Genomic DNA, 10,495 nt, shown 5'->3' on the forward strand with positions numbered 1-10,495 from the left:
GGAGGTGAATATGGAGCGCACATGTTGTTTTATTCTTCGTCATCTATCCTTACCTAACCCCGAAAGGTCAGACACGATATAATCTCTCTGGTTTTTTTTTTTTCGGTTATTCTGTGAAAAGTAACAATTTTGAGTGCGTTATCTCTATGTTTGTCGTTATCACTATGTTTCTGTGATTCTTCTGTTCCATTCAATTAAAACCCTGATGCCAAAACCAACATCCGTTCAACGTGTCCTGTGCTGCGTAAGTTGTTTTCTCTGTTTCGATCAAACTTGACCAGTTTGGCGATTCTGTTGATTTAAGACATGTTTGGAGTGTGTTCATAGGTCTTTTCTCTTACTCTAGAGTTCAAAGTTAAAACTGTGATCTTGCCATAAGCCTGGGGCAACGAAGATCTATCATTTGCTCTATGTTACGAAGAGTTTGATTAGTAGTTTTCTAATGATAAGTAATCGTGTTGTTGATTTTCTCTACTTGTAGGTAATCGATTAAGCTTGGATTTAATCTACCTGGAACATCGTTTTTTTTTTTTTTTGAGTTATTACCCTTCACAAGGTGCCTGTTGTTGTATTGGACTGTGTCTGGAGAGGAGAACCAAAGATGTCTTCCGAGAACCTTATAGAAATCTTGGAGGAAGGTCACAAAGTCGATATACTCAAGTACATTGATTATGTCAGTTCCCCTCAAGCCGGTGCTATAGCCACATTCTCAGGCACTACAAGAGACATGTTCCAAGGCAAAGCAGTCTTGGAGCTAAGGTATGAAGCATATGTGCCAATGGCCACACGATGCCTCAGCTCCATCTGTACAGCCGCTAGATCAAACTGGGACATCCACAAGATTGCTGTTGCTCACCGTCTAGGACCAGTTCCCGTTGGAGAAACCAGCGTCTTCATCGCTGTCTCGTCTGTTCACCGTGGGGATGGTTTGGATGCTTGCAAGTTCTTGATCGACGAGCTCAAGGCAACGGTTCCTATATGGAAGAAAGAGGTGTACAGTAATGGAGAGGTTTGGAAGGAGAATAGTGAGTTTCTAGAGAAAAGAGACGGCTTGGTGAAGAAACCTGTGGTTGGAGAACATAAAAGAAGTTGCTGTGGAAGTAAAGTTAGAGTACAAGAAGAAGAAGAGCATAAAGACATAGCAAGAGATAACAGTTCTTCTTGATTACTAGTACTTGTAGCAAAGAGCAATGTTTAGTTTGTCTCTCTCAATAAGCAAAATGTCTTAAAACACATTGTTGAATCTAAAGACTTTAAATTCAAATTTAGTTTGCAAATTGTCTCACACAGCTTTAAAACTTTCAGATCTCTCCCAGGTAGATATCTTTATCGCTGCTGCAAGAACCAATGATAGGCTCAGTGGGGTGAAACACACACTCATTGACCGATCCTTTATGGCCTGGGAGCTTGTAGAGAATGCGCCGAGTGGTTGTGTCCCAAATATGAACCATACGGTCTGCGCTACCAGCAGTGACTTTGGTACCATCAGGTGACCACGAACACTTGAGCAGGTTCTTCTCAAAGTTGTGCTGATGCCCTTCAAAGATCTTCACACACCGGTTCTGCGGAGCGTAAGGACGCATGTCCCACACGCAGAGCTTGTTGTCCATTCCATTGGTGAGAAGGTAGGAACCGTCTGGACTTAAGCTCATCCCCGTGATCGTATCCTGATGTCCCTCCAGCGTCATGGTGGTTTCCCCTTTTCGCAAGTCCCAGACTTTAACATCGTTGTCCACACCGCCAGTGAAAATCTTATCACCTGCATCAGAGAAGCTCACTGCTGTGATCTGGTATTTATCAGGAAACGTCTGAATGGCTCCTCTCTGACGCATGTCCCAGAGCTTGGCGGTTCCATCATCAGATCCACTGACGATAAGCGGAGGTCCTCTACGCGTAGAACAGCAGGAATTCACAAAGGAGGAATGCTCAGCCATCTTCTTGACTTGTTTCCCAGTGTCAACATCCCACGCCCTCACAGTTTTATCCGGACTTGCCGATACAATCATGGAGCCGTCGCTGGTCCAGTGAAGATCGAGGATAGCGTTCTTGTGACCTTTCAGAACCATGAAGTTTTTGCAGTCCCCGTGAACCCTCCAGAGAAAGATCTCTCTGTCATGTGAACCAGATGCAATCAGAGTTCCCGATGGGTTGAACTTCATGGTGTAGACAGCACTCGGATGTCCAGTTAGCAGCATGATAGGTGCTTCCAAGCTCGATGTCCGCTGCTTCCCGTAGGGACCAGGTCCTGGGAAAGTTGACAACTCCATGGGGGTAGGAGCTGACAAAGCGTTATCATTCTCTCTTGGCATGATCTCCATCTCTGATGCCACAATGAAAAGAAACTTAGCACAATGAATCAAACTATATAGATACTAAGAAGTAATAAGAAACCTCCACATCTTATATAAAGCCAAAGGTTGCAACGTTTATAGAGCTAAACATGAAAGGCAGCAGATCTCTCTAAAAGGTCGTAGCTTTGGACTAATTACAGCAAATCTAGTAGCTAAACGTACTAAGGCGTAAGAACCCTAAACATACATTCCTAATCCACTTCCAATTACACAGAAAAGACTGAAGATTTAGCAAGAAGAGAAACCTACGACGCGTCACGGAGAAAGATGATACGTACCTAAGTCAGATGAGGGCGATAAAGGTACAAAGCGCTCAACGTCGTTGCAACACTACCGGGAACCCTAAACCCAGAGAGAAGAAGCTCGCTATAAAGGAGAGAGCTTCAGAAAATAAAGTTAACATTTTTCTCCATCTGTTTATTTGTAAAATAACGATAAGATCCTTGTATTTTAAAAGTATTACAGAATGAACCCCATAAGATTTTTATTATAAAATTACCTATCAGCTTCATCTTTTTAGCCAGACTTTACTTTTTTTTTTTTTGATCAAAAGCCAGACTTTACTATAAAACTAACTTTTATTGATTTTTGCGGGAGTAGTATTATTTTATGGATAACGAAAACATTGTAACAAACGTATAGGTACGAGATTATGAAGACAACTTAACACAATGTCAATAACATCAAAACGAAGTCTTGATCAGGACATTCTCTTATTCGGACCATTGTATTAAGGACTGGAAAACAGATGCCAATCGATGCTTTTGAAAAAAGACAAGAAAAAAGAAAAAAGATAGGCAATGAGTTTCCTTTGACATATCAAGCTAGTGAAGATCTTTCATGCTTTTGATTGAAGCTTGGGGTCGGTCTCGACATGTTTTTGGTCTTCGAACTTGTCTATAGCCATTTGAAGCTCGTCCGTGCCACCAACGGCTTTCATCGTGTAGAAATATACCCCAAATACAAAAGCTGTCAAGCCTCCCGCTACAACCGCGTTCTTGCTTTTGGGGCCTAGAAAACTCAAACCTGGAAATCCTGACATTGTTTCACAAAGTCTTTTTTATAACCTGCGTGATTCAAGAAAGTGTGTTAAAAAAATGTCACATGTTATAGAAGACACCCCTACGTATATTCAGACACATTAGCTTATTGATTTATCTTCACACAGTACTCTCTCTACACAGGATGAGTAACAAAGAGAGAGAGCTGTGAAGATGAAGTGACAGGCAAAGAGCATGCAAGATTATGAGTAACATAATAATAATGATGTGAGCAACTGAATATTGCAAAAGACATTCCAGTAAATCCCACTGAGAGACAATCATTTGCTCACCTTCATGCGCATCAATTTAAAATAATTTTAACTAACAAACAATGCAAAATCAGATGCTTTTTTAGCTTCCCTTTAAACGGACTCAATCAACAAATCAATAACCAACCATCAAACAAAGGTCAGATTTTAAATGCAATTAGTAACTGTTAATTTAACATCAATACATCCAAAGCTAACATCTTTAACCACACAAAAAAAACTGATCAAAAAGCGAAAATGAAATCAGAATAATCACACATCATCATCCCTCAGTATCTAAACAAAACTAATTCGAGGATCAAAAGGATTCAAATTGAATTCGAAGGGAACCTGGTCCTGTGTACGTTTGAAAGATGACTCGGAAGTTCGAAAGAGACACAAAGTTGGAATCTTTTTTCCACAGAGAAGTGTGCCCAATGCTGCCAGAAGCCTTAAAGGTTTCTTATTTAGGTGACGAGACAACTGGTTCGATGATGCCTGGTTTTGTCTATTGAAACCCTTAAAACCCAGAAAAGAGGTATAGATGCAGAGAACAAAGCCGTCTTGTGTTCGATGTAACTTTATTTTTCTTAAATATGGATAAAGTCCCTATAATCTAGAACAAATATCAAATTATACCATACGTTCTTTTATTACAACTAACCCCATTTATATATTTTTTTGTTATAGCCGTGTTATTATTATTTGTTTTACTGTTGTGTGAGACAAATCGCATACTTGTCGCAAATCAAAATTTAGCGATTTAAAACTAAAAAAAAATTTTGATCAAACAAACTAAAAAAATTTAGGACATGAAAATTAACTTTATCTTTATAAGTCATAGTACATGTATTTATTGGTTTACACGCAAGAGAATCAATATGTTTCCATGTTATGAAGATGATTGATTGGAAAAAAAAAGAAGTAAACACCAAACCAAAATAGCAAAGACCATAAATGATATTATACTATTTATAGTGTAACTTTCTGATTTGTTTTCACCAAAACAAGGTAACATTCAAAGTATTACCGTTAATGACAAGATAATCACAAATCTAAATCAAGTAACTCTACAAACTAAGAATACATTATCTACTTAGTTTGATAAAAAAAATGTCAAACATCAAAAGAAAACAACTTTACCATTAAAAAAAAGAGAAACAAATGATTCAACAGTGTTGGGTCAAGTAGAAGACAGACCCATAAAAAGATCCTCCGCACCAGCCACCACGCACCTGACTTTCTCTTCCTCTTCCTCTTCCTCTTCAGATCTGTATTGACCCCAGAAACCAAAAAGCGTATCAATTTCTTTTCGTTCCGACAATTAGTCGATCCAACACAAACCCAAAAGTCTCTTCCTTTTTCTTCTTCTTCTTCTTCAGATGGACGGTGGTAACGCGGCGGCTGATACAGATATGACGGAAGCTACAGGTGGTGGTGCTCCGTCTAACCCTGCTCCTCAGATGGCGGGGATAGAGAATATTCCGGCGACACTAAGCCACGGAGGGATGTTTATTCAGTATAACATATTTGGGAACATCTTCGAGGTCACCGCTAAGTATCAGCCTCCCATCATGCCTATTGGCAAAGGCGCTTATGGCATCGTTTGGTATTATTATTAACTATTTCAGATTTTTTTTAATCTCAATTTGTTTTAAATGGGTTTGGTTAAGTTTTCAACTTTTAATCCGAAACATCTACAAAAAGTTTGTTTGGTTTTTTTCGAACTCAATATGTTTGGTTTTTTTGTCGTACAAAGCTTTTATCTTTTTGTGTTAATGTTTTGTTTTTTTTGTTGCAGTTCGGCTATGAACTCTGAAACAAACGAGAGCGTTGCGATTAAGAAAATCGCAAACGCTTTTGACAATAAGATTGATGCCAAGAGGACTCTCCGTGAGATCAAGCTTCTTCGTCACATGGATCATGAGAATGTTAGTTTTCTATCTCTCTTTTTTATTCTTATAATTTCATTCATAACCAAACATCTGAGAGTTGATAATATATTTTAGTTGTTTAAGATGAACAGTGATTTTTTGCAAAATCTACTTTGATATTCCTATGAGAATGAATGTGTTGCACCTGGTTTTGATTCACAACATGTTACATTATCTGTTGACAGCATTGTGCGTGCATTTTACTAGTTTTTGATGCATATGGTTTTAGTGCGTGCTTTAGTATGGTATGGTATCTTCCATTTACGTTAATAGATCTTTACTTTTATAGAAATCGAATTTTACAAAACACTGTCTAGATCATTTCCAACTATGGTAGTTTCCATTTACGGGAAAATATTTTTTTTTATGTAGAAAGCAAATCTCAAAGCATTGTGTAGATCATTTCCAACTATTACAACAATAACCATCTTTGTTTTGATCAGATTGTTGCAATCAGAGACATAATACCGCCACCGTTAAGAAACGCGTTCAACGACGTTTACATCGCTTACGAGCTAATGGACACTGACCTCCACCAGATCATACGGTCTAACCAAGGCTTATCCGAAGAGCATTGCCAGTATTTTCTCTACCAGATCCTCCGTGGATTGAAATACATCCACTCCGCGAACGTGCTTCACCGTGATTTGAAACCGAGCAACCTCCTCCTCAACGCGAACTGCGACTTGAAGATATGCGACTTCGGGCTGGCTAGAGTCACTTCCGAGAGTGATTTCATGACCGAGTACGTTGTCACGAGATGGTACCGTGCGCCGGAGCTGCTCTTGAACTCTTCTGATTACACTGCGGCCATCGATGTCTGGTCTGTTGGTTGTATTTTCATGGAGTTGATGGACCGTAAGCCTCTCTTTCCTGGTCGTGATCATGTTCATCAGCTCCGCTTGCTCATGGAGGTAAACTTGTAATAACCTTTTCTATGTTAAGCGACAACAAAGACCTGATATAGTTGTTTTATTTTTGTGAAGCTCATAGGAACTCCATCAGAAGAAGAACTTGAGTTCTTGAACGAAAATGCAAAGCGTTACATAAAACAACTCCCACCGTATCCTCGCCAGTCTCTCACTGATAAGTTCCCCACAGTGCATCCTCTAGCGATTGACCTTATCGAGAAGATGCTGACTTTTGATCCTAGACGGAGAATCACAGGTCAGTGAAGGAATAATATTTGAGTTATTGATTCTCTTGAATAAGTTAGTTCCTCACATTTTTGCATGAATCTTGGTTGATTCAGTGTTAGACGCCCTGGAACATCCATACCTGAATTCACTGCACGACATCAGTGACGAGCCTGAGTGCACAATGCCTTTCAACTTCGATTTTGAGCAACATGCGCTCTCAGAGGAGCAGATGAAGGAGCTTATCTACCGCGAAGCCCTCGCTTTCAATCCAGAATATCAGCAAATAGTTTGAAAGAACAATCATCGTTTTTGATTTTGATTTGGACAACATTCTTAAAAGAGGAAGCACCGTTGTATGTCTTTTGTGTATACTTGTGAGAGAGATGCTTGTGTGATCAATGGGGCTCAAACTTTAGTTTCTTTTGGTCTTTTTTTTCTTCTTCTCTCTCTCTCTCTCTCTCTGTCTACGTATTTGTAAGTTGTCCTCATTTTCTTGTTGCAATCATTTAAGACAAGAGTTTAAATCAATCTCAAAAATAGTTTTCATGTCTGAAGATTATGCAATTATTGAATCCAGTGTAACAAATTGAGTATATGATGAAACACAAATCTTCAAATGGGTGTCTAACTCTTCTTAAGACTGCCAAAGAATTTCGACAAAGGCACTGGACCATCATCCACATCTTTGCTTTTGCTCGAGTGTCTGCTACCTTTAGATTTGTGTTTCTTCTCCCTTTTAGATCTTCTAGAACTTGACCTTGACCTTCTAGATTCCTCTTCATCGCTGCTTGATGACTCGGAGGATGAGCTTGAGGAGGAGGAGCTTGAGTCAGACGAATGCCTTCTCGAACGCTGCAAATCAATAAAATACAATGTGTCTGTTAGTAGAAGCTAGCTAAGCTATAAAGCCTAGAGGAAGTTGAAACTAAACTCGATGTGGTTGTTACGAGGAAGCACCTTTCTCTTTTTGCTTTTCTTTCTCTTAGAATCTCTGTCTTTTTTATCTGTGACATCTCTCTCCTTCCTATCTGCAAGAGCACACAGGCACATTAGAGAAGCAAGTAGCAAATCAGGTATCGCACACATTCCATCTGATTTAGTTATGATATCGAATGTATATACCTTTTCTGGATTTATCGCTGGAGAAGTTCCTTCCCTTAGAGAGTTTCATTGCCCTTTCGGCATCCAGCTGAGCTCTGTACTCACGCATCAACTTATCAGTATCTGCTTCAAGTTCCCCCTTTTTCATTTCTTCTTCCTGAGAGGGTCACATGTAAGTAATACAAAGTGAGAAACACTTCTTAATCTAGTCATAAACGCAATACAACGACCCTGTTGAAGATACCTTATAGTTAAATGCTCCTAACCACTTTAGCATCAATTAACGATTACTTAAACTCTTACAAAAAAAACGAGCTTACCTTTTGCTTCTTCTTATATTCTTCCCAAGTAATGGTGTGCGTAGTCTGGAGACCAGCCAAACGAGCAGCATGCCACTCTGGTGTATGATATGAACCATCCACCTGCCACTCGCCTCATCAGAATTGTTTTGGTGGTAACTAACGAACAACAAATACCATCTAATAATAATCAAACTAGCACTATCAAACCCACAACGTTGGAACCACTCAATTGAAATTGCTCATCCTAATAAGTAGATCCTTGCTAATGTTTTCAACTTTTGCTTAATGCTTCAGTTTGCAAAACAAGCCCAAAAACTGTTAATTTGAAGGGGGTGGTACAAGATCTGATTCTTACACAAACACTTATGTATAAGTAAACTGACAAGTAAGATCTCAGACATTAACTAAACTACACGAGTAAAGATTTCAGACAGCTACGGTTACAAATCTGCAAGCAAAAGCTAGGTCACAATGTAAAAAAGGGGAAAGTACAGAGCTTTATAACCAATGAAAGCGAAAGTCATAAACTTTGATGAAATTAAATCAATTGAATTTTGTTTCAATATCATCAATCATCATGGTGGTATGGAAGGGTACAAACCATGCCGTCTTCGATCTCGTCCGGCGCGGCGGAGCCGGAGCTAGAGCCAACTCTGGCTCTCTGCATAGCCTTGTAACCTTGGTTCTTCCCCATCGCCGAGAGAAAGTTGGAGACTTTTCCTTTCGCGAGTAGATGAAATTGAACAAAGGGGCTAAAGCTCTGTTTGATTTGGGACTGTAAAAGGTTTGACGTTTAACGGTTTCAAGAAAGATAAGGGATCCATTAAGAGAGCGAGGGAAATAGAGGGACCTGTGATTAAAATGTCAATTCAGACCCAAAACAAAACCGGTTTCCATTAGAAACGGCCCATGTTTATTGCTAATGGGCCCTAGAGCCTGGCAGTGATACTCTTCTTTCAAATATGCATGAGCTTTTACAAAATGCCAAATTTGGATACAGGCTCCTCTATTTTTCCCACATTTTTTTTTTATATTCCACTTTATTACCTTTCAAATAAAAAATCAAATAATTGTCTTTCTTGAATTATTGGAATGAATCTAGAGAAAGAAAAAATATATAGCTGAAGCAGTATTGGTGGAGCACTAGGCTTTGTCTTTTCATATTTTTACCACTTTTATATTTTAAAATGTAATTAATTTTTTACTTTATTTTCCATAACAATCTATTCCTAAGCAAAAGATTTTGCCTTTCACGTCTTTGTAGCAGGATTCACTTATAAAAAAGGTACACCTTCTCAAAAATACCCCCAAAAAGTTGCTTATAAATTTTGAAATATCTCGCTTTCAAATCACTGACAAGTGACAATAATAATGCTCTCCTTTTACTTTCTTCTGTAGTTTTAAAATGTTAATACTTTATAGTATTATTTGTTTGTCAACCTCCTTTATTTTTGCATTCCAATTCATAGATCATAGCATTTCTCTCCAAAGTTCTCTTCAGAATATTGAAAAAACTCACGTTTGAAATGATTCGTCTAAGAAAATTACTTGTAATCAACATTTTGTGTTCAAAATAAAATCAACAAGAAATAGTGATAGAGATGATTTTTATTCCATGTCCACAGTTTGGGTTTATGGTTTTGATGGTAATGGTGTAGTGGTGTACTTTTAGCTGATATAGTAGTAGCTTTTTTTTTACTATAAAATACTAGCTTTATGGAGTGGGGTTGTGTCCTTACGTAACCGGAGCAGGCGATAGCCGGTGAAGAATAAGGGTAATGAAGAGTGAAGAAGACTGACACGTGTAAGTAACGAACAAAAGTGAGAGACAGCTGAACATCCTGGATTTGCGTGAATCACGGGTTTACAGTAAAATGCAATGCCTTCGTCGTCTTGCTCTGTACGCTCTTTATGCACTCAGTTTTTGTTGGTCGGACTATTTCCCCACCGACGATTCCGTTCTACGTCGTCGTTTCATGCTCTGAGGATAATTAATTAAATAGTAGTGAACCTATGTTTAACAGGCGGAATGTTTGCTTCCCCTCCAGTGGCGTATTAATTAATCAGTCGAAAGTATGCATTGAATATTAAAGAAATGATGATTTATAGGTTCCATACTTTGTTGACGTGACTAGAACGGACCAGCCTCACATAACACATTGACATGTCACAAAATAATTGTGGTTCACTAGTGTGGATTGCATTACAACTAAAGCAAAACAGTGATAAAACTTAACTATGAAGAAGAATGGAGAGAATCTTTGGAGAAGTGGAAAATGATGCAACTCCCAACACAGTTTTGTTTACTCGTGATAATAAACTGCAAGAATCTCTGTGTTATACTTTTCTTTTGTTTGCATGTATTAAATATTTTTCC

General features: G+C 38.6%; 5 protein-coding genes across 9 annotated transcripts; 2 read left to right on the plus strand and 3 right to left on the minus strand.

The window, feature by feature from the left end:
- Positions 1-112: 112 nt before the first annotated feature.
- On the plus strand, positions 113-1,277 carry LOC108812686 (molybdopterin synthase catalytic subunit). 2 transcript variants are annotated; one of them, XM_056989345.1, is made up of 2 exons: positions 113-244; positions 482-1,277. In XM_056989345.1, exon 2 carries the CDS (start codon positions 602-604, stop codon positions 1,163-1,165), a length of 564 nt encoding a protein of 187 aa, XP_056845325.1. In that variant the 5' UTR covers positions 113-244; positions 482-601; the 3' UTR covers positions 1,166-1,277. The 2 variants fall into 2 exon arrangements, with proteins under 2 accessions (XP_056845325.1, XP_018440517.1); XM_018585015.2 differs by having other exon boundaries at positions 140-327.
- On the minus strand, positions 1,140-2,783 carry LOC108812684 (uncharacterized). The gene is made up of 2 exons (XM_018585011.2): positions 2,630-2,783; positions 1,140-2,320 (listed from the first exon to the last, which is right to left on the minus strand). Exon 2 carries the CDS (start codon positions 2,316-2,318, stop codon positions 1,302-1,304), a length of 1,017 nt encoding a protein of 338 aa, XP_018440513.1. The 5' UTR covers positions 2,319-2,320; positions 2,630-2,783; the 3' UTR covers positions 1,140-1,301.
- A 193-nt stretch (positions 2,784-2,976) lies between these two features.
- LOC108809045 (uncharacterized) lies at positions 2,977-4,220 on the minus strand. 2 transcript variants are annotated; one of them, XM_056989346.1, is made up of 2 exons: positions 4,008-4,220; positions 2,977-3,418 (listed from the first exon to the last, which is right to left on the minus strand). In XM_056989346.1, exon 2 carries the CDS (start codon positions 3,391-3,393, stop codon positions 3,190-3,192), a length of 204 nt encoding a protein of 67 aa, XP_056845326.1. In that variant the 5' UTR covers positions 3,394-3,418; positions 4,008-4,220; the 3' UTR covers positions 2,977-3,189. The 2 variants fall into 2 exon arrangements, with proteins under 2 accessions (XP_056845326.1, XP_018436671.1); XM_018581169.2 differs by having other exon boundaries at positions 3,994-4,217.
- Positions 4,221-4,809: 589 nt separating this feature from the next.
- LOC108812759 (mitogen-activated protein kinase 6) lies at positions 4,810-7,261 on the plus strand. Its single transcript, XM_018585105.2, has 5 exons — positions 4,810-5,251; positions 5,444-5,573; positions 6,020-6,490; positions 6,563-6,743; positions 6,829-7,261. Exons 1-5 carry the CDS (start codon positions 5,025-5,027, stop codon positions 7,005-7,007), a joined length of 1,188 nt encoding a protein of 395 aa, XP_018440607.1. The 5' UTR covers positions 4,810-5,024; the 3' UTR covers positions 7,008-7,261.
- Positions 7,165-8,919, minus strand: LOC108812760 (uncharacterized). 3 transcript variants are annotated; one of them, XM_018585106.2, is made up of 5 exons: positions 8,720-8,919; positions 8,137-8,238; positions 7,838-7,973; positions 7,647-7,743; positions 7,165-7,567 (listed from the first exon to the last, which is right to left on the minus strand). In XM_018585106.2, exons 1-5 carry the CDS (start codon positions 8,810-8,812, stop codon positions 7,246-7,248), a joined length of 750 nt encoding a protein of 249 aa, XP_018440608.1. In that variant the 5' UTR covers positions 8,813-8,919; the 3' UTR covers positions 7,165-7,245. The 3 variants fall into 3 exon arrangements, with proteins under 3 accessions (XP_018440608.1, XP_018440609.1, XP_018440610.1); XM_018585107.2 differs by having other exon boundaries at positions 7,673-7,743; positions 8,720-8,912; XM_018585108.2 differs by having other exon boundaries at positions 8,137-8,213; positions 8,720-8,877.
- Between the last annotated feature and the right edge of the window lie 1,576 nt (positions 8,920-10,495).

Source organism: Raphanus sativus, chromosome 6 (assembly GCF_000801105.2).
Source record: "Raphanus sativus cultivar WK10039 chromosome 6, ASM80110v3, whole genome shotgun sequence".
Classification (NCBI taxonomy): domain Eukaryota; kingdom Viridiplantae; phylum Streptophyta; class Magnoliopsida; order Brassicales; family Brassicaceae; genus Raphanus; species Raphanus sativus.